At 39.7% G+C, this 23,476-nt stretch overlaps 1 protein-coding gene and 6 pseudogenes across 1 annotated transcript; all 7 read right to left on the minus strand.

The window, feature by feature from the left end:
• Positions 1-401: 401 nt before the first annotated feature.
• On the minus strand, positions 402-2,797 carry LOC148072409 (protocadherin alpha-3-like). Its single transcript, XM_087798674.1, has one exon. It carries the CDS (start codon positions 2,766-2,768, stop codon positions 402-404), a length of 2,367 nt encoding a protein of 788 aa, XP_087654800.1. The 5' UTR covers positions 2,769-2,797.
• An 879-nt stretch (positions 2,798-3,676) lies between these two features.
• Positions 3,677-6,146, minus strand: LOC148072410 (protocadherin alpha-3 pseudogene; annotated as a pseudogene).
• Positions 6,147-6,935: 789 nt separating this feature from the next.
• Positions 6,936-9,393, minus strand: LOC148072411 (protocadherin alpha-13 pseudogene; annotated as a pseudogene).
• An 805-nt stretch (positions 9,394-10,198) lies between these two features.
• LOC148072412 (protocadherin alpha-3 pseudogene) lies at positions 10,199-12,562 on the minus strand (annotated as a pseudogene).
• Positions 12,563-13,444: 882 nt separating this feature from the next.
• On the minus strand, positions 13,445-15,816 carry LOC148072413 (protocadherin alpha-3 pseudogene; annotated as a pseudogene).
• Positions 15,817-17,605: 1,789 nt separating this feature from the next.
• LOC148072414 (protocadherin alpha-3 pseudogene) lies at positions 17,606-20,178 on the minus strand (annotated as a pseudogene).
• A 688-nt stretch (positions 20,179-20,866) lies between these two features.
• Positions 20,867-23,224, minus strand: LOC148072415 (protocadherin alpha-5 pseudogene; annotated as a pseudogene).
• Between the last annotated feature and the right edge of the window lie 252 nt (positions 23,225-23,476).

Raw genomic sequence — 23,476 nt, forward strand, 5'->3', positions numbered from 1 at the left:
CAAAGATCCTCGACAGTTAATTTGCCAATCATACAGAGTTTTACCTATATTTAGGAGAGATAATAGATATGAGTTACTGAACTCGAAAGTAATCAGATTTAACACCAATATAATAAAAAAACGTTAGAATATTCAAAATTAAGAAGAAATAAAACTGCATTGTATTCAGAAACGACTGTGATCAATATTTAAAAAATATAATGTTATTCATTATCAATAATACATTAAAATAGAGCTACTATAATATTGTAATGATCATTTATGTATAAACAGGCTAGGTATAATTCATCATTCATTGTTGGAACCATGTTTGTTTATCTGCTTGAATTTTAATCAATGATTTCAGCACCACAGACAGCTCACAACAAATCAAGTTTTCCTGTATTCAAATAAAATGAACATCATCCTACCTCCTCTGAAGTTCTCCTCCTGTCAGGCAGCACCAGAGTGTTAGCATGGCTGCCAGGAACTATAGTAGATCCAATACTCATTCTGGGTCCAACTAGCATGTAGCGTTTGTCTCCAGATCTGTACTGGATGCTGTGACACAGAGTTCCATCATAGTTGGTCTCTTGGAGATATTTAGAAGTGTAGTCTGTGGATTTGGAGCACTGCATTGCCATCAACACGATGATACTGATGATGAAAAGTACCGACACTGAGCCCAAAGTGATCATCAGATAAAAAGTCACATCAGTGTCTTCGTCCACTTTGGCTGAACTTTTCACATCAGAAGCAGCAAAAGCCTCTTTGGGCTCCACAACTTTGACAAGCACAGTAGCTGTTGCTGAGAGAGACACGTTCCCATTGTCTTTGACCAGTATGAGCAGTTTATGTTCAGCCTCGTCCGTCTCTGTGAAGGAGCGAAGAGTTCTGATCTGTCCCGTATAGCGGTCCAAACCAAAGAGACTGTGGTCAGAAACTTGCTGCAGTGAAAACAGTAACCAGCCGTTATAACCTACATCAGCGTCATAAGCTCGGACTTTAGTCACCAAGTGTCCTGCGTTCACATTGCGGGGAATCTCCTCCACACCTTCAGCAGAACCGTTGGAGTTGACTGGATACAGGATGACTGGAGGGTTGTCGTTCTGATCCAGAATGAAGACGTTCACCGTCACGTTGCTGCTCAGTGACGGACTTCCAGAATCTGTGGCCACAACTTGGAACTGAAAACTCTTCACCGTCTCAAAGTCAAAACTCTTCAGAGCAGAAATGTGTCCGTTATCAGAGTGGATGTTGAGGAAAGACAGCAGCTCGTTCTTACTTCCTTCTCTCACGATATGATATGAAACGACTGCGTTCTGGTTCAAGTCTTGATCCGTGGCGCTCACAGAGAACACTGACGCTCCAGCCACGTTATTCTCTAACAGATAAAAGTCCAGCGGGTTCTGTTGGAAATGTGGACTGTTGTCGTTCACGTCTGATATCTGGATGTTGAGGGTTTTAGAAGAAGACAAAGGAGGTTCACCACCGTCTGTGGCTTTTAGTGTGACCTCATAATGAGACACTTCCTCTCTGTCCAAAGATGTTTTTGTAACAACTGAATATGTGTTTTCCTTGTAAGAGGGTTTTAACTCAAACGGTACATTGTTAGTTATTTGTAGAATTATTTTTCCATTAACACCAGAATCTTTATCTTTGACTTTGATCAGAGAAACGACTGTTCCTGGTTTAGAATCTTCAGACACTGTATTAGACAGCGACGTCACTTCTATTTCTGGACGATTATCATTTACGTCAATAATGTTTATTATGACTCTACACTCTCCTGATAATGGAGGGATACCCTTGTCAGAGGCCTCAACATCAAATTCAAACACCTCGTTTAGTTCATGGTCAAGTGAACCCATTAATTTTATTTCACCTGTAATTTTATTTAATTTAAAAATGTCATTATATCCACGTCTTACATTTTTTCCCAGGTTGAACTCGAGTTCACTGTTAATTCCATAATCTTGATCAGTTGCATTCAGTGTAATTATTGATGCACCGGCTGCTAGATCCTCTCTAATTTTAACGCGATAAATATCCTGACTGAATATCGGACGATTATCGTTACTGTCAAGAACAATTATTGACACATTTAATGTCCCAGACCTTTGAGGTTTACCCCCATCAAGTGCTGTTACAATAAATGAATGCTTATCTTTCTTTTCTCTGTCTAATGATTTTTTGAGAACCAAAAACGGCACCTTGGCTGTATCGCTTTGACGAATATTAATCTCGAAATGTTCATTTGGTGTCAAAGTGTATGTGCGAATAGAATTAGTCCCTGAATCTGCGTCAATGGCCGCGAGTAATTGAAACCGTGTACCGGGCAAAGTCAATTCCCCCATTGAGAAAATATGTTGTTTTTCAGGAAATGTGGGAGAATGATCATTAATATCAGTAATTTCAACAACTACGTAGTGAATTTCTAGCGGATTTTCGACGATAATCTTCAGCTCGATCAAACAAGAGTCCCTCCCCTGACAGAAGCCGTCTCTGTCTATTCTCTTACGGACATACAATTCTCCATTGTGCTGGTTTACCTCAAAAAACGCGTCCTCAGACTCAGAAACAACACGGAACCGTCGATCAATCAGAGAGCCGATATCAAGACCCAGATCCTTGGCCACATTTCCCACAATAGTTGCTTCCTTCACCTCCTCGGGAACAGAGTAGCGGATTTCAGCCAGAGCCCGTTTTCCAACAAGAAACAAAGCAGCCAGATGAAAGAAGATCCAGGAGCTTCGCCGAGCGCCGGTTTCACGTCGAATCTCCATCATTGATCAGCAACACAAAAACATTCCAGACGGTTTTTTGGTGTAAAAAAAATGTCGATTATATCCAACACATCGTGTGACGCAAACGCACAAGAACCAGAACACGACCGTGCCGCGGGACTCGCTTCAGTCGTCTCGTTATGAAGCAAACAAAAGGAGTGTGTAGGGAGGGACTATAGCTCAGTTTCTTGTGTAACACTGACATCCACAGGAAATGAAGCTTCAACAACACAAATAAATACGTTTAAATTTTCTCTCGTCTCGTTCTTTTCATTTTAATCTAGGGAAATGTTATAAAAGGGACTTCTTATACAAGATAGACAATACAATATAAATAAACACACGCACACAAAATGTTACGTCCATGCGAACAGACACTACGTTTGGTTTTTTTTTAAATTCCCGGTTATTATCGAAAAATAGATATTTCCGCTTATCTGCGTTTGATTGCTTTAGTCTCGTACTCCAGCCATTTTATGCTGTAGGTTGAAAAGATCAATTTAGAAATATTCACAACGATCACGGACAGTTAATTTTAATATCAAAAAGTTATTTAGGTATATTTAAGAGAGATATTAGATACGAGTTACTGAACTCAAAAGAAATAAGATTTAGCATCAACATAAAAAAACGTTAGAAAATCCCAAATTAAAAGGAAATAAAACTGCCATGTATTCAGAAACGACTGTGATCAATATTTAAAAAATATAATGTTATTCATTATCAATAATACATTAAAATAGAGCTACTATAATATTGTAATGATCATTTATGTATAAACAGGCTAGGTATAATTCATCATTCATTGTTGGAACCATGTTTGTTTATCTGCTTGAATTTTAATCAATGATTTCAGCACCACAGACAGCTCACAACAAATCAAGTTTTCCTGTATTCAAATAAAATGAACATCATCCTACCTCCTCTGAAGTTCTCCTCCTGTCAGGCAGCACCAGAGTGTTAGCATGGCTGCCAGGAACTATAGTAGATCCAATACTCATTCTGGGTCCAACTAGCATGTAGCGTTTGTCTCCAGATCTGTACTGGATGCTGTGACACAGAGTTCCATCATAGTTGGTCTCTTGGAGATATTTAGAAGTATAGTCTGTGGATTTGGAGCACTGCATTGCCATCAACACGATGATACTGATGATGAAAAGTACCGACACTGAGCCCAAAGTGATCATCAGATAAAAAGTCACATCGGTGTCTTCGTCCACTTTGGCTGAACTTTTCACATCAGAAGCAGCAAAAGCCTCTTTGGGCTCCACAACTTTGACAAGCACAGTAGCTGTTGCTGAGAGAGACACGTTCCCATTGTCTTTGACCAGTATGAGCAGTTTATGTTCAGCCTCGTCCGTCTCTGTGAAGGAGCGAAGAGTTCTGATCTGTCCCGTATAGCGGTCCAAACCAAAGAGACTGTGGTCAGAAACTTGCTGCAGTGAAAACAGTAACCAGCCGTTATAACCTACATCAGCGTCATAAGCTCGGACTTTAGTCACCAAGTGTCCTGCGTTCACATTGCGGGGAATCTCCTCCACACCTTCAGCAGAACCGTTGGAGTTGACTGGATACAGGATGACTGGAGGGTTGTCGTTCTGATCCAGAATGAACACGTTCACCGTCACGTTGCTGCTCAGTGACGGACTTCCAGAATCTGTGGCCAAAACTTGGAACTGGAAACTCTTCACTGTCTCAAAGTCAAAACTCTTTAGAGCAGAAATGTGTCCGTTATCCGAGTGGATGTTGAGGAAAGACAGCAGCTCGTTTTTACTTCCTTCTCTCACGATATGATATGAAACGACTGCGTTCTGGTTCAAATCTTGATCAGTGGCGCTCACAGAGAACACTGACGCTCCAGCCACGTTATTCTCTAACAGATAAAAGTCCAGCGGGTTCTGTTGGAAATGTGGACTGTTGTCGTTCACGTCTGATATCTGGATGTTGAGGGTTTTAGAAGAAGACAAAGGAGGTTCACCACCGTCTGTGGCTTTTAGTGTGACCTCATAATGAGACACTTCCTCTCTGTCCAAAGATGTTTTTGTAACAACTGAATATGTGTTTTCCTTGTAAGACGGTTTTAACTCAAACGGAACATTGTTAGTTATTTGTAGAATTATTTTTCCATTAACACCAGAATCTTTATCTTTGACTTTGATTAGAGAAACGACTGTTCCTGGTTTAGAATCTTCAGACACTGTATTAGACAGTGACGTCACTTCTATTTCTGGAGAATTATCATTAATGTCTATAATTTTAATTATGACTCGACATTCTCCGGTCAGTGGAGGAGTTCCTTTATCTGATGCTTCAATGTCTAATTCAAATAATTCATTTTCTTCATAATTAATCAACTTTGTTATTTTAATTTCTCCTGATAGTTTATCTAAATTAAATATATCATACAGATTTTGCCCCAAAGATTTGCCGAAACTATATTCAAACTCTCCATTGACTCCTTCATCTAAATCAGTTGCATTTAATTTAATGATAATAGTTCCAAGTGGCAAATTTTCTTTAATGGAAATTTGGTAAACATCCTGACTAAATGTAGGTTTATTATCATTACTGTCGAGAACAATGATTGACACATTTAATGTTCCAGATTTTGGAGGTTTTCCGCCGTCAACTGCTGTAATTGTGAACGAATGTTTTTCCTTTTTTTCTCTGTCTAAAGATTTCTTTAACACCAGAAAAGGGATTTTTTGTTTATCGGTCTGACGGATATTGATTTCAAAATATTCGTTTGAAATTAAAGTGTACGTTCGAATTGAATTTATTCCAGCATCAGGATCGTTTGCGGCGTGTAATTGTATTCTTCTCCCCGGTATCGTATGTTCTCCTAATTCAAATGTTTGCTGTTTTTCAGGAAATGTGGGAGAATGATCATTAATATCAGTAATTTCAACAACTACATAGTGAATTTCTAGCGGATTTTCGACGATGATCTTCAGCTCGATCAAACAAGAGTCCCTCCCCTGACAGAAGCCGTCTCTGTCTATTCTCTTACGGACATACAATTCTCCATTGTGCTGGTTTACCTCAAAAAACGCGTCCTCAGACTCAGAAACAACACGGAACCGTCGATCAATCAGAGAGCCGATATCAAGACCCAGATCCTTGGCCACATTTCCCACAATAGTTGCTTCCTTCACCTCCTCGGGAACAGAGTAGCGGATTTCAGCCAGAGCCCGTTTTCCAACAAGAAACAAAGCAGCCAGATGAAAGAAGATCCAGGAGCTTCGCCGAGCGCCGGTTTCACGTCGAATCTCCATCATTGATCAGCAACACAAAAACATTCCAGACGAGTTTTTCGTGTAAAAAAAATGTCGATTATATCCAACACATCGTGTGACGCAAACGCACAAGAACCAGAACACGACCGTGCCGCGGGACTCGCTTCAGTCGTCTCGTTATGACGCAAACAAAAGGAGTGTGTAGGGAGGGACTATAGCTCAGTTTCTTGTGTAACACTGACATCCACAGGAAATGAAGCATCAACAACAGAAATGAAGACGTTTAAATCTTCTCTCGCCTCGTTCTTTAATTTTGTATTCTTGCGAAATGTTATCAAAGGGACATCTTAAACAAGACACACAGTAAAATATAAATAAACACATTTTCGTGAGAACAAACACTACATGTTTGGTTTTCTTTTTTAATTCCCGGTTATTATCGAAAAAAAGTTATTTCCGCTTATCTGCGTTTGATTGCTTTAGTCTCGTACTCCAGCCATTTTAAGATGTGGGTTGAAAAGATAACATTTAGAAATATTCACAAAGATAACGGGCCGTTAATTTGCCAATCAAACAGCTTTTTACTTATATTTAAGAGAGATATTAGATACGAGTCACTGAACTCGAAAGAAATCAGATTAATCATCAACATAAAAAACGTTAGAAAATTCCAAATTAAGAGGAAATAAAACTGCCATGTATTCAGAAACGACTGTAATCAATGTTTAAAAATGATAATGTTAATAATTATCAACATTAAATTAAAATAGAGCTACTATAATATTGTAATCATTTATATTTAAACAGCTAGATATAATTGAACATTCATTGTTGGAACCATGTTCGTTTATCTGCTTGAATTTTAATCAATGATTTCAGCACCACAGACAGCTCCAAAAAAATCACGTGTTCCCGTATTCAAATAAAATGAACATCATCCTACCTCCTCTGAAGTTCTCCTCCTGTCAGGCAGCACCAGAGTGTTAGCATGGCTGCCAGGAACTATAGTAGATCCAATACTCATTCTGGGTCCAACTAGCATGTAGCGTTTGTCTCCAGATCTGTACTGGATGCTGTGACACAGAGTTCCATCATAGTTGGTCTCTTGGAGATATTTAGAAGTGTAGTCTGTGGATTTGGAGCACTGCATTGCCATCAACACGATGATACTGATGATGAAAAGTACCGACACTGAGCCCAAAGTGATCATCAGATAAAAAGTCACATCAGTGTCTTCATCCACTTTGGCTGAACTTTTCACATCAGAAGCAGCAAAAGCCTCTTTGGGCTCCACAACTTTGACAAGCACAGTAGCTGTTGCTGAGAGAGACACGTTCCCATTGTCTTTGACCAGTATGAGCAGTTTATGTTCAGCCTCGTCCGTCTCTGTGAAGGAGCGAAGAGTTCTGATCTGTCCCGTATAGCGGTCCAAACCAAAGAGACTGTGGTCAGAAACTTGCTGCAGTGAAAACAGTAACCAGCCGTTATAACCTACATCAGCGTCATAAGCTCGGACTTTAGTCACCAAGTGTCCTGCGTTCACATTGCGGGGAATCTCCTCCACACCTTCAGCAGAACCGTTGGAGTTGACTGGATACAGGATGACTGGAGGGTTGTCGTTCTGATCCAAAATGAACACGTTCACCGTCACGTTGCTGCTCAGTAACGGACTTCCAGAATCTGTGGCCACAACTTGGAACTGAAAACTCTTCACTGTCTCAAAGTCAAAACTCTTCAGAGCAGAAATGTGTCCGTTATCAGAGTGGATGTTGAGGAAAGACAGCAGCTCGTTTTTACTTCCTTCTCTCACGATATGATATGAAACGACTGCGTTCTGGTTCAAGTCTTGATCAGTGGCGCTCACAGAGAACACTGACGCTCCAGCCACGTTATTCTCTAACAGATAAAAGTCCAGCGGGTTCTGTTGGAAATGTGGACGGTTGTCGTTCACGTCTGATATCTGGATGTTGAGGGTTTTAGAAGAAGACAAAGGAGGTTCACCACCATCTGTTGCTTTTAGTGTGACCTCATAATGAGACACTTCCTCTCTGTCCAAAGATGTTTTTGTAACAACTGAATATGTGTTTTCCTTGTAAGAGGGTTTTAACTCAAACGGTACATTGTTAGTTATTTGTAGAATTATTTTTCCATTAACACCAGAATCTTTATCTTTGACTTTGATCAGAGAAACGACTGTTCCTGGTTTAGAATCTTCAGACACTGTATTAGACAGTGACGTCACTTCTATTTCTGGAGGATTATCATTAATATCTATAATTTTAATTATGACTCGACACTCTCCTGTCAGAGGGGGGTTACCTTTATCTGATGCCTCTATGTCCAATTCAAATTCCTTGGAATCTTCAAAATCAATTTTTCCCTTTAACGTTATCTCTCCACTTGAATGTTCTAACAAAAACAAATCCTGTAACCCTCTGCTCGATGTTTTTCCAAATTGATATTCTAATATCCCGTTTAATCCATCATCTGGATCTATAGCATTTAATTTAAAGATTGCAGCACCAATAGAGATGTTTTCTTTTATTTCTATTTGGTAGATGTCTTGACTAAATGTGGGCCGATTGTCATTTATGTCTAGAACAATAATAGAAACATTTAATTTTCCTGATCTCTGAGGTTTTCCCCCGTCAAATGCTGTAACAATGAGCGAGTGTTTATCCTTCTTCTCTCGGTCTAATGCTTTCTTTAACACAATAAACGGTGTTTTACTAGCATCTCTTTGGCGTATATTCATTTCAAAATGATCATTTGCCGTCAAAGAGTAAGTGCGAATAGAATTAATTCCAGCATCTGCGTCGCTCGCAGCATGTAATTGAAAGCGAGTTCCAGGCAACGTATGTTCCGCTATTTTAAATGTTTGCTGTTTTTCAGGAAATGTAGGAGAATGATCATTAATATCTGTGATTTCAACAACTACATAGTGAATTTCTAGCGGATTTTCGACGATGATCTTCAGCTCGATCAAACAAGAGTCCCTCCCCTGACAGAAGCCGTCTCTGTCTATTCTCTTACGGACATACAATTCTCCATTGTGCTGGTTTACCTCAAAAAACGCGTCCTCAGACTCAGAAACAACACGGAACCGTCGATCAGTCAGAGAGCCGATATCAAGACCCAGATCCTTGGCCACATTTCCCACAATAGTTGCTTCCTTCACCTCCTCGGGAACAGAGTAGCGGATTTCAGCCAGAGCCCGTTTTCCAACAAGAAACAAAGCAGCCAGATGAAAGAAGATCCAGGAGCTTCGCCGAGCGCCGGTTTCACGTCGAATCTCCATCATTTATCAGCAACACAAAAACATTCCAGACGAGTTTTTCGTTTAAAAAAAATGTCGATTATATCCAACACATCGTGTGACGCAAACGCACAAGAACCAGTACACGACCGTGCCGCGGGACTCGCTTCAGTCGTCTCGTTATGAAGCAAACAAAAGGAGTGTGTAGGGAGGGACTATAGCTCAGTTTCTTGTGTAACACTGACATCCACAGGAAATGAAGCTTCAACAACAAAAATAAAGACGTTTAAATAATCTCTTGTTTCGTTCTTTTCTTTTTTAATATTGAGAAATATTATCAAAGGGACTTCTTATACAAGATAGAAAGTAAAATATAAATAAACACATTTCCGTGCGAACAGACACTACGTTTAGTTTACTTTTTTAATTCCCGGTTATTATCGAAAAATATTTATTTCCGTTTATCTGCGTTTGATTGCTTTAGACTCGTACTCCAGCCATTTTATGCTGTGGGTTGAAAAGATCAAATTTAGAAATATTCACAAAGATCACGGACATTTAATTTGCCAATCAAACAGCGTTTTACTTATATTTAGGAGAGATATTAGATATGAGTTACTGAACTCGAAAAAAATCAGATTTAGCATCAAAATAAAACACGTTAGAACATTCAAAATTAGGAGGAAATAAAACCGCATGTATTCAGAAACGACTCTCATCAATATTTAGAATTTATGTTATTAATTATAAATAATGAATTAAAATAGAGCTAATATAATATTGTGATGATAATTACAAATAATGTATAAACAGCTAGATATAATTCGACGTTCCTTATAAAAAAAACATGTTTGTTATCAGCTCGAAACGTAATCAATGATTTCAGCACCACAGACAGTTCCCAACAAATCAAATGTTCCTGTATTCAAATAAAATCAACATCATCCTACCTCCTCTGAAGTTCTCCTCCTGTCAGGCAGCACCAGAGTGTTAGCATGGCTGCCAGGAACTATAGTAGATCCAATACTCATTCTTGGTCCAACTAGCATGTAGCGTTTGTCTCCAGATCTGTACTGGATGCTGTGACACAGAGTTCCATCATAGTTGGTCTCTTGGAGATATTTAGAAGTATAGTCAGTGGATTTGGAGCACTGCATTGCCATCAACACGATGATACTGATGATGAAAAGTACCGACACTGAGCCCAAAGTGATCATCAGATAAAAAGTCACATCGGTGTCTTCGTCCACTTTGGCTGAACTTTTCACATCAGAAGCAGCAAAAGCCTCTTTGGGCTCCACAACTTTGACAAGCACAGTAGCTGTTGCTGAGAGAGACACGTTCCCATTGTCTTTGACCAGTATGAGCAGTTTATGTTCAGCCTCGTCCGTCTCTGTGAAGGAGCGAAGAGTTCTGATCTGTCCCGTATAGCGGTCCAAACCAAACAGACTGTGGTCAGAAACTTGCTGCAGTGAAAACAGTAACCAGCCGTTATAACCTACATCAGCGTCATAAGCTCGGACTTTAGTCACCAAGTGTCCTGCGTTCACATTGCGGGGAATCTCCTCCACACCTTCAGCAGAACCGTTGGAGTTGACTGGATACAGGATGACTGGAGGGTTGTCGTTCTGATCCAGAATGAACACGTTCACCGTCACGTTGCTGCTCAGTGACGGACTTCCAGAATCTGTGGCCACAACTTGGAACTGGAAACTCTTCACCGTCTCAAAGTCAAAACTCTTTAGAGCAGAAATGTGTCCGTTATCCGAGTGGATGTTGAGGAAAGACAGCAGCTCGTTTTTACTTCCTTCTCTCACGATATGATATGAAACGACTGCGTTCTGGTTCAAATCTTGATCAGTGGCGCTCACAGAGAACACTGACGCTCCAGCCACGTTATTCTCTAACAGATAAAAGTCCAGCGGGTTCTGTTGGAAATGTGGACTGTTGTCGTTCACGTCTGATATCTGGATGTTGAGGGTTTTAGAAGAAGACAAAGGAGGTTCACCACCGTCTGTGGCTTTTAGTGTGACCTCATAATGAGACACTTCCTCTCTGTCCAAAGAAGTTTTTGTAACAACTGAATATGTGTTTTCCTTGTAAGACGGTTTTAACTCAAACGGAACATTGTTAGTTATTTGTAGAATTATTTTTCCATTAACACCAGAATCTTTATCTTTGACTTTGATTAGAGAAACGACTGTTCCTGGTTTAGAATCTTCAGACACTGTATTGGACAGTGATGTCACTTCTATTTCCGGAGGATTATCATTTATGTCTATTATTTTAATTATAACTCGACAATCCCCTGTTGATGGAGGAGTTCCTTTATCTGATGCTTCAATGTCTAATTCAAATAATTCATTTTCTTCATAATCAATGACCTTTGTGATTTTAATTTCTCCTGATAGTTTATCTAAATCAAACAAATCATACAGATTTTGCCCCAAAGATTTGCCGAAACTATATTCAAAATCTCCATTGACTCCTTCATCTAAATCCGTCGCATTTAATTTAATAATTTTGGTTCCAACTGGCAAGTTTTCTTTTATTGATATTTGGTAAACATCCTGACTAAATGTAGGTTTATTATCGTTACTGTCGAGAACAATTATTGACACATTTAATGTTCCGTATTTTGGAGGTTTTCCTCCGTCAACTGCTGTCACGATAAGCGAATGTTTGCCCTTCTTTTCTCTGTCTAATGATTTCTTTAAGACCAGAAAAGGTGTTTTTCGTTTATCACTCTGACGGATGTTGATCTCAAAATGTTCGTTTGTCATCATAGTGTACGTCCGAATTGAATTTATTCCCACATCAGGATCGTTTGCAGCGTGTAATTGTATTCGTTTCCCCGGTAATATATGCTCTCCTATTTCAAATGTTTGTTGTTTTTCAGGAAATGTGGGAGAATGATCGTTTATATCAGTAATTTCAACAACTACATAGTGAATTTCTAGCGGATTTTCAACGATGATCTTCAGCTCGATCAAACAAGAGTCCCTCCCCTGACAGAAGCCGTCTCTGTCTATTCTCTTACGGACATACAATTCTCCATTGTGCTGGTTTACCTCAAAAAACGCGTCCTCAGACTCAGAAACAACACGGAACCGTCGATCAATCAGAGAGCCGATATCAAGACCCAGATCCTTGGCCACATTTCCCACAATAGTTGCTTCCTTCACCTCCTCGGGAACAGAGTAGCGGATTTCAGCCAGAGCCCGTTTTCCAACAAGAAACAAAGCAGCCAGATGAAAGAAGATCCAGGAGCTTCGCCGAGCGCCGGTTTCACGTCGAATCTCCATCATTGATCAGCAACACGAAAACATTCCAGACGAGTTGTTCATGTAAAAAAAATGTCGATTATATCCAACACATCGTGTGACGCAAACGCACAAGAACCAGATCACGACCGTGCCGCGGGACTCGCTTCAGTGGTCTCGTTATGAAGCAAACAAAAGGAGTGTGTAGGGAGGGACTATAGCTCAGTTTCTTGTGTAACACTGACATCCACAGGAAATGAAGCATCAACAACAAAATAAATACATTTAAATATTCTCTCGTCTCGTTCTTTTTTTTAAATCGTTATCAAAGGGACTTCTTATAAAAGATAGACAGTAAAATATAAATAAACACATTTCTTTGAATACAGACACTACGTTTAGTTTTCTTTTTTAATTCCCGGTTATTATCGAAAAATATTTATTTCCGCTTATCTGCGTTTGATTGCTTTAGTCTCGTACTCCAGCCATTTTATGCTATGGGTTGAAAAGATCAATTTAGAAATATTCACAAAGATCACGGACAGTTAATTTGCCAATCAAACAGCTTTTTACTTATATTTAAGAGAGATATTAGATACGAGTTACTGAACTCGAAAGAAATAAGATTTAGCATCAACATAAAGAACGTTAGAAAATTCCTAATTTAGAGGAAATAAAACTGCTAAGAATTCAGAAACGACTGTGATCAATATTTAAAAAGTATAATGTTATTAAGTATCAATAATAAATTAAAATAGAGCTACTATAATATTGTAATGATCATTTATGTATAAACAGCTAGATATAATTCAACATTCATTGTTGGAACCATGTTCGTTTATCTGCTTGAATTTTAATCAATGATTTCAGCACCACAGACAGCTCCAAAAAATCAAGTGTTCCCGTATTCAAATAAAATGAACATCATCCTACCTCCTCTGAAGTTCTCCTCCTGTCAGGCAGCACCAGAGTGTTAGCATGGCTGCCAGGAACTATAGTAGATCCAATACTCATTCTGGGTCCAACTAGCATGTAGCGTTTGTCTCCAGATCTGTACTGGATGCTGTGACACAGAGTTCCATCATAGTTGGTCTCTTGGAGATATTTAGAAGTGTAGTCTGTGGATTTGGAGCACTGCATTGCCATCAACACGATGATACTGATGATGAAAAGTACCGACACTGAGCCCAAAGTGATCATCAGATAAAAAGTCACATCAGTGTCTTCATCCACTTTGGCTGAACTTTTCACATCAGAAGCAGCAAAAGCCTCTTTGGGCTCCACAACTTTGACAAGCACAGTAGCTGTTGCTGAGAGAGACACGTTCCCATTGTCTTTGACCAGTATGAGCAGTTTATGTTCAGCCTCGTCCGTCTCTGTGAAGGAGCGAAGAGTTCGGATCTGTCCCGTATAGCGGTCCAAACCAAAGAGACTGTGGTCAGAAACTTGCTGCAGTGAAAACAATAACCAGCCGTTATAACCTACATCAGCGTCATAAGCTCGGACTTTAGTCACCAAGTGTCCTGCGTTCACATTGCGGGGAATCTCCTCCACACCTTCAGCAGAACCGTTGGAGTTGACTGGATACAGGATGACTGGAGGGTTGTCGTTCTGATCCAGAATGAACACGTTCACCGTCACGTTGCTGCTCAGTGACGGACTTCCAGAATCTGTGGCCACAACTTGGAACTGAAAACTCTTCACTGTCTCAAAGTCAAAACTCTTCAGAGCAGAAATGTGTCCGTTATCAGAGTGGATGTTGAGGAAAGACAGCAGCTCGTTTTTACTTCCTTCTCTCACGATATGATATGAAACGACTGCGTTCTGGTTCAAGTCTTGATCAGTGGCGCTCACAGAGAACACTGACGCTCCAGCCACATTATTCTCTAACAGATAAAAGTCCAGCGGGTTCTGTTGGAAATGTGGACTGTTGTCGTTCACGTCTGATATCTGGATGTTGAGGGTTTTAGAAGAAGACAAAGGAGGTTCACCACCGTCTGTGGCTTTTAGTGTGACCTCATAATGAGACACTTCCTCTCTGTCCAAAGATGTTTTTGTAACAACTGAATATGTGTTTTCCTTGTAAGAGGGTTTTAACTCAAACGGTACATTGTTAGTTATTTGTAGAATTATTTTTCCATTAACACCAGAATCTTTATCTTTGACTTTAATCAGAGAAACGACTGTTCCTGGTTTAGAATCTTCAGACACTGTATTAGACAGTGACGTCACTTCTATTTCTGGAGGATTATCATTAATGTCGATTATTTTAATTATGACTCGACATTCACCAATCATTGGATTTGTTCCTTTATCTGTTGCTTCGATATCTAATTCAAATAACTGATTTTCTTCATAATCAATCAACTCTTTTACTTTTATTTCTCCAGTCATCTTGTCCAAATCAAATATATTGTAATTTTTGCGTCTCCCAGCATTTCCAAAACTATATTCAAACTCTCCATTGATTCCCTCATCTAAATCGGTCGCGTTTAATTTGATAATAATAGTTCCAACTGGCAAATTTTCTTTTACTGCAATTTGGTAAACATCCTGACTAAATGTTGGTCTATTATCGTTACTGTCAAGAACAATTATTGACACATTTAATGTTCCGTATTTTGGAGGTTTTCCTCCGTCAACTGCTGTAACTACGAGCGAATGTTTGCCATTTTTTTCTCTGTCCAAAGAGTTTTTTAATACCAGAAATGGTATTTTTTCGTTATCACTTTGACGTATATTAATTTCAAAATGTTCGTTTGTCATCATAGTGTATGTTCGAATTGAATTTTTCCCCGCATCTGGGTCGTTTGCTGCGAGTAATTGTATTCTTCTCCCCGGTAGCGTATGTTCCCCTATTTCAAATATTTGTTCTGATTCAGGAAATATTGGAGCGTGGTCATTTATATCCGTTACTTCGACAAGTACGAAATGGATTTCTAGCGGATTTTCGACGATGATCTTCAGCTCGATCAAACAAGAGTCCCTCCCCTGACAGAAGCCGTCTCTGTCTATTCTCTTACGGACATACAATTCTCCATTGTGCTGGTTTACCTCAAAAAACGCGTCCTCAGACTCAGAAACAACACGGAACCGTCGATCAATCAGAGAGCCGATATCAAGACCCAGATCCTTGGCCACATTTCCCACAATAGTTGCTTCCTTCACCTCCTCGGGAACAGAGTAGCGGATTTCAGCCAGAGCCCGTTTTCCAACAAGAAACAAAGCAGCCAGATGAAAGAAGATCCAGGAGCTTCGCCGAGCGCCGGTTTCACGTCGAATCTCCATCATTGATCAGCAACACAAAAACATTCCAGACGAGTTGTTCATGTAAAAAAAAAAGTCGATTATATCCAACACATCGTGTGACGCAAACGCACAAGAACCAGAACACGACCGTGCCGCGGGACTCGCTTCAGTCGTCTCGTTATGAAGCAAACAAAAGGAGTGTGTAGGGAGGGACTATAGCTCAGTTTCTTGTGTAACACTGACATCCACAGGAAATGAAGCTTCAACAACGAAAATAAATACGTTTAAACACCGTAACTAATCGCGGTTTCCGTTTTAATTCTGGCTAAGATTAGTAAAGGGATCATGTTCAATTATGGCATATAGAATATATAAAACACACGTACACGCTAAGAAATACGCACAAACACACACGAATGCACGCGCACACGCTGACCGATTATTTAATTTTGCGAGGTTTAATGTTTTCTTTACAAGTTAAAATCCACAAGTATAATTGTGAATAAAGTGGATGTAAAACTCTGAGAAAATCAACAAAAAACACTTCTTTTATTCTAGTGATTTCCATATTTAATTTGTATAAACCGCCAGAGAACAGGACAGACACAAGAATGTATTTTTGTAACGAAACAAATACTGGCGCTGATCCAAACACACACTAAAATCTTCAACAAACTTATAAAAGAATATTTACCTCTCACTCATATTTTTCTTTTTTGCAGCCTTTCAGATGCTGCGGTCACGTGCACCTTATTTGCCCCGAATTTTAATGCATCAATAATCCCGTTTCCAAAGAAGGGTTTAAAATAAGCAAATCTTATTTTTTAAGAATTCCAATAACAGATTATGCGAGTATTTTGTTAACACAGCTGTTTTTATTTGTACTTGGTTAACAGTTTGTTGGTAAATCCGCGGTTATTATCGGTAATATTTTGAATTTGTTTATCGTTTTTTGATTATTTAGTCTTGTAGCTGAACCATATTTTACCATAAATACATATTAAAAGGTATTACTGTGAGTAAAGTTGATGAAATATATCATATTTGAATCCAAAATACATATTTATTCTCGTGATATAGATTATTTTGTACTATATGTGTATATCTGATACATATTTAAAATCACGAAACGAATTTTGGTGGCATTTTATCAATTGTAACCTCATAATATTATGTTTGTAATTATGTCATGGATAAAGTCTTAAGTCACGTTCAAAAATACTATTGAGGCAACAATGAGGAAACATTCAGACCTTTACCAAACAACAAGAAAGTCACTAAAATGTCTTCTTTTACCGAATCATTAAATGCTATGGATCACAAAACACGCTGGAATAATCAACGGACTAAATAAAAAAATGTTTTTTGTCTTCTCACTTGTAGCCTCTGAGAGGCGCAATGGTGGATCCATGTGTTAAAATCTAATTTCACATTCACCATATAAACAGAAAGGGTTAAGACCACATGTAATAATCTTTTTGTGTTTCAATCCCTAGGACTTAATTGGTAGGTATGTTATTCCATTTACCGTGTTTGATTGCTCTTGTCTGGTTCTGAAACGAGTGATGCGACGAGTTTTAAAAGTCAATATGAACAGGACATAATATATTCAAATAATTGGAAAGTATTTACAACAAAGAGAAGGTTTTCAACATTAAAAAAAGGAGAGTCACAATCATTTTCTGATAATCATATTTCCATAGCCAAATGGATAGAAATCAGCATTCATTGTTATTGGACCATGATTGTTTACAGCTTCAAACTCAATCAACAGTTTCAGCACCACAGACAGCTCCCAACAAATCAAGTGTTTCTGTATTCAAAATAAAATGAACATCATCCTACCTCCTCTGAAGTTCTCCTTCTGTCAGGCAGCACCAGAGTGTTAGCATGGCTGCCAGGAACTATAGTAGATCCAATACTCATTCTTGGTCCAACTAGCATGTAGCGTTTGTCTCCAGATCTGTACTGGATGCTGTGACACAGAGTTCCATCATAGTTGGTCTCTTGGAGATATTTAGAAGTGTAGTCTGTGGATTTGGAGCACTGCATTGCCATCAACACGATGATACTGATGATGAAAAGTACCGACACTGAGCCCAAAGTGATCATCAGATAAAAAGTCACATCGGTGTCTTCGTCCACTTTGGCTGAACTTTTCACATCAGAAGCAGCAAAAGCCTCTTTGGGCTCCACAACTTTGACAAGCACAGTAGCTGTTGCTGAGAGAGACACGTTCCCATTGTCTTTGACCAGTATGAGCAGTTTATGTTCAGCCTCGTCCGTCTCTGTGAAGGAGCGAAGAGTTCTGATCTGTCCCGTATAGCGGTCCAAACCAAAGAGACTGTGGTCAGAAACTTGCTGCAGTGAAAACAGTAACCAGCCGTTATAACCTACATCAGCGTCATAAGCTCGGACTTTAGTCACCAAGTGTCCTGCGTTCACATTGCGGGGAATCTCCTCCACACCTTCAGCAGAACCGTTGGAGTTGACTGGATACAGGATGACTGGAGGGTTGTCGTTCTGATCCAGAATGAACACATTCACCGTCACGTTGCTGCTCAGTGACGGACTTCCAGAATCTGTGGCCACAACTTGGAACTGAAAACTCTTCACCGTCTCAAAGTCAAAACTCTTCAGAGCAGAAATGTGTCCGTTATCAGAGTGGATGTTGAGGAAAGACAGCAGCTCGTTTTTACTTCCTTCTCTCACTATATGATATGAAACGACTGCGTTCTGGTTCAAATCTTGATCAGTGGCGCTCACAGAGAACACTGACGCTCCAGCCACATTATTCTCTAACAGATAAAAGTCCAGCGGGTTCTGTTGGAAATGTGGACTGTTGTCGTTCACGTCTGATATCTGGATGTTGAGGGTTTTAGAAGAAGACAAAGGAGGTTCACCACCGTCTGTGGCTTTTAGTGTGACCTCATAATGAGACACTTCCTCTCTGTCCAAAGATGTTTTTGTAACAACTGAATATGTGTTTTCCTTGTAAGAGGGTTTTAACTCAAACGGTATATTGTTAGTTATTTGTAGAATTATTTTTCCATTAACACCAGAATCTTTATCTTTGACTTTAATCAGAGAAACGACTGTTCCTGGTTTAGAATCTTCAGACACTGTATTAGACAGTGACGTCACTTCTATTTCTGGAGGATTATCATTAATGTCTATTATTTTAATATTAACTCGACACTCACCTGTCACTGGATTTGGTCCTTTATCCAAGGCTTCGATATCCAATTCAAATAATTGATTTTCTTCGAAATCAATTACCTTTGCTATTTTTATTTCTCCTGTTACTTTGTCTAAATCAAATACGTTATAATTTTTGCGTCTCAGAGCTTTTCCAAAACTATATTCAAATTCTCCATTTAATCCTTGATCTAAATCAGTCGCATTCAATTTAATAATTATAGTTCCAACTGGCAAATTTTCTTTTATGTCAACTTGATAAACTTCCTGACTAAATGTAGGTTTATTATCATTACTGTCGAGAACAATGATTGATACATTTAATGTCCCTGATTTTGGTGGTTTTCCTCCGTCAACTGCAGTAACTACGAGCGAATGTTTGTCTTTTTTTTCTCTGTCTAAAGATTTTTTCAACACCAAAAAGGGTATTTTTTCGTTATCACTTTGACGTATATTTATTTCAAAATGTTCGTTTGCCATCATAGTGTACGTTCGAATTGAATTTATTCCAGCATCTGGGTCATTTGCGACGTGTAACTGCATTCGTTTCCCCGGTAATATATGTTCTCCTATTTCAAATGTTTGCCGTTTTTCTGGAAAAACTGGAGCGTGGTCATTTATATCTGTGACTTCCACAACTACATAGTGAATTTCTAGAGGATTTTCGACGATGATCTTCAGCTCGATCAAACAAGAGTCCCTCCCCTGACAGAAGCCGTCTCTGTCTATTCTCTTACGGACATACAATTCTCCATTGTGCTGGTTTACCTCAAAAAACGCGTCCTCAGACTCAGAAACAACACGGAACCGTCGATCAATCAGAGAGCCGATATCAAGACCCAGATCCTTGGCCACATTTCCCACAATAGTTGCTTCCTTCACCTCCTCGGGAACAGAGTAGCGGATTTCAGCCAGAGCCCGTTTTCCAACAAGAAACAAAGCAGCCAGATGAAAGAAGATCCAGGAGCTTCGCCGAGCGCCGGTTTCACGTCGAATCTCCATCATTGATCAGCAACACAAAAACATTCCAGACGAGTTGTTCATGTAAAAAAAATGTCGATTATATCCAACACATCGTGTGACGCAAACGCACAAGAACCAGAACACGACCGTGCCGCGGGACTCGCTTCAGTCGTCTCGTTATGAAGCAAACAAAAGGAGTGTGTAGGGAGGGACTATAGCTCAGTTTCTTGTGTAACACTGACATCCACAGGAAATGAAGCATCAACAACAAAAATAAAGACGTTTAAATAATATCTTGTTTCGTTCTTTTATTTTTTAATATTGAGAAATATTATCAAAGGGACTTCTTATACAAGATAGAAAGTAAAATATAAATAAACACATTTCCGTGCGAACAGACACTACGTTTGGTTTTCTTCTTTAATTCCCGGTTATTATCGAAAAATATGTATTTCCGTTTATCTGCGTTTGATTGCTTTAGTCTCGTACTCCAGCCATTTTATGCTGTGGGTTGAAAATATCAAATTTAGAAATATTCACAAAGATCACGGACATTTAATTTGCCAATCAAACAGCGTTTTACTTATATTTAGGAGAGATAATAGATATGAGTTACTGAACTCGAAAAAAAAAATCAGATTTAGCATCAAAATAAAACACGTTAGAACATTCAAAATTAGGAGGAAATAAAACCGCATGTATTCAGAAACGACTCTCATGAATATTTAGAATTTATGTTATTAATTATAAATAATGAATTAAAATAGAGCTAATATAATATTGTGATGATAATTAATGTATAAACAGCTAGATATAATTCGACGTTCCTTATAAAAAAAAACATTTTTGTTATCAGCTCGAAACGTAATCAATGATTTCAGCACCACAGACAGTTCCCAACAAATCAAGTGTTCCTGTATTCAAATAAAAGTAACATCATCCTACCTCCTCTGAAGTTCTCCTCCTGTCAGGCAGCACCAGAGTGTTAGCATGGCTGCCAGGAACTATAGTAGATCCAATACTCATTCTGGGTCCAACTAGCATGTAGCGTTTGTCTCCAGATCTGTACTGGATGCTGTGACACAGAGTTCCATCATAGTTGGTCTCTTGGAGATATTTAGAAGTGTAGTCTGTGGATTTGGAGCACTGCATTGCCATCAACACGATGATACTGATGATGAAAAGAACCGACACTGAGCCCAAAGTGATCATCAGATAAAAAGTCACATCGGTGTCTTCATCCACTTTGGCTGAACTTTTCACATCAGAAGCAGCAAAAGCCTCTTTGGGCTCCACAACTTTGACAAGCACAGTAGCTGTTGCTGAGAGAGACACGTTCCCATTGTCTTTGACCAGTATGAGCAGTTTATGTTCAGCCTCATCCGTCTCTGTGAAGGAGCGAAGAGTTCTGATCTGTCCCGTATAGCGGTCCAAACCAAAGAGACTGTGGTCAGAAACTTGCTGCAGTGAAAACAGTAACCAGCCGTTATAACCTACATCAGCGTCATAAGCTCGGACTTTAGTCACCAAGTGTCCTGCGTTCACATTGCGGGGAATCTCCTCCACACCTTCAGCAGAACCGTTGGAGTTGACTGGATACAGGATGACTGGAGGGTTGTCGTTCTGATCCAGAATGAACACGTTCACCGTCACGTTGCTGCTCAGTGACGGACTTCCAGAATCTGTGGCCACAACTTGGAAATGGAAACTCTTCACCGTTTCAAAGTCAAAACTCTTTTGAGCAGAAATGTGTCCATTGTCAGAGTGGATGCTGAGGAAAGACGTCATATCTTTTCGTCCAACACCTCTGCCTATCTGGTATGTTACCAAAGCATTTTCATCCAGGTCAATATCAAGAGCACTCACTGAGAATATAGATGCTCCTGCAGCATTGTTTTCCAACAAGTAAAGTTCAAGTGGATTCTGGGTAAAGTGTGGTCTGTTGTCATTCACATCAGACACATGGAAACTAAGTGTAATCGCACTCGACAGAGGAGGTTCCCCGAAGTCAGTGGCTGTCATTAGAACTTCATAATGAGACACAGTCTCTCTGTCCAAATGCCTCTTAGTTACCAGCGAATACATGTTCTCTTCTATCGACGACACCAAGTCAAACGGTGCGTCGTCAGAAATTTTACACTTCACTTTCCCATTTAGACCAGAATCTTTGTCACTGACCCCGATAAGAGATACAACCGTTCCGGGTTTGGCATCTTCAGGAACTACACTTCGAAGTGACGTCACTGAAATCTCCGGTGTGTTGTCATTTACATCTTTAATTTTTATCACAACTGTGCTTTCTGATGTCCAGGGAAAGTGACCTTTATCAGAAGCCAGTACATCTATTTTAAAAACGTCAGTGTCCTCATAATCAATAAGTCCCTTTACTGTTATATCACCAGTGACGCTATTTAACTCAAAACTATCTTGTATTTTCTTCTTCAATGTTTTTCCAAATGTATATTCAATTTCGCTGTTCAAACCTTCGTCTGAATCAGTCGCATTGACTCTGACAACAGTCGCACCCAGTGGAGCGTTTTCATTTAACAAAACGTTGTAAACATCTTTAGTGAATATAGGGCGATTATCATTCGCATCCAGGACAGTAACGGTTAAATTAAGACTCCCTGACTTCGGTGGACTCCCTCCGTCTACAGCCGACAGAACCAGAACATGTTCAGACTTCACTTCTCTGTCCAGCGGTTTTTTAATGAGCAAAAAGGGAATTTTATCATCATCCCGATCCTTCACCTCAATATCAAAAAGCTCGTTTGCGCTTAATTTATATGATCTGACCGAGTGTGAGCCGACGTCAGGATCCCTGGCTCCGTGGATTTGGAAGCGCGTCCCGGGTGGGATATGCTCCGCTATCTCCAGCCGCTGCTCGTTTTCAGGGAAAGTGGGCGAATGATCGTTTACGTCAACGACTTCCACACTCACGTAATGAATCTCCAGCGGGCTCTCGACCACAACCTTCAGGTTAATCAAGCATGTTCTGACGCCGTCGCAGATCTCTTCCCGATCTATCTTTTCTGCAACGTAGAGGACTCCATTGTTAGGCTCCAGACGAAACAGCGCGTAGTTCGGGCCCGAAACTAAACGAAACCGCCTGTCTGTCAAAGTGCTGATGTCGAGTCCTAAATCCTTCGCCACATTTCCGACAGAAAATCCTATTTTCACTTCCTCCGGAACAGAGTATCGTAGTTGAGCCACGATCCCACTCTGGAGCAGAAGAAAAAACACCCCTGAGAGCAACCAGCCTCTGGGTCGGCTCCTTTGTCCTCGATTTCCCATCGTGAAGTCAGAAAAACGATCTTACTGTGAGAATAAAATACATCCAAACGCCGAGAAACAAGTCCACGTAGTTTCGCTTCAAAACGTCTTTGATTATATCGGGAAACAAACCGCTATATGTCGTTTTTTTGCACCCAAACGCGCACTAGTCCAGCCTGCTTGTCACCGCCAGAGACGATCAAGCAATAAGAATCGCCACATCAAGAACATCCGCAGATTGTGAACCGTAATCTGGTCAACACTGACACCCTG

The sequence above is a fragment of the Callionymus lyra genome, chromosome 9 (genome assembly GCF_982586985.1).
Source record: "Callionymus lyra chromosome 9, fCalLyr1.hap1.1, whole genome shotgun sequence".
Classification (NCBI taxonomy): domain Eukaryota; kingdom Metazoa; phylum Chordata; class Actinopteri; order Syngnathiformes; family Callionymidae; genus Callionymus; species Callionymus lyra.

Coding starts and splice junctions, on each gene's coding strand:
- LOC148072409 (XM_087798674.1), bottom strand. CDS start 2,768: ATGATGGAGATTCGACGTGAAACCGGCGCTCGGCGAAGCTCCTGGATC.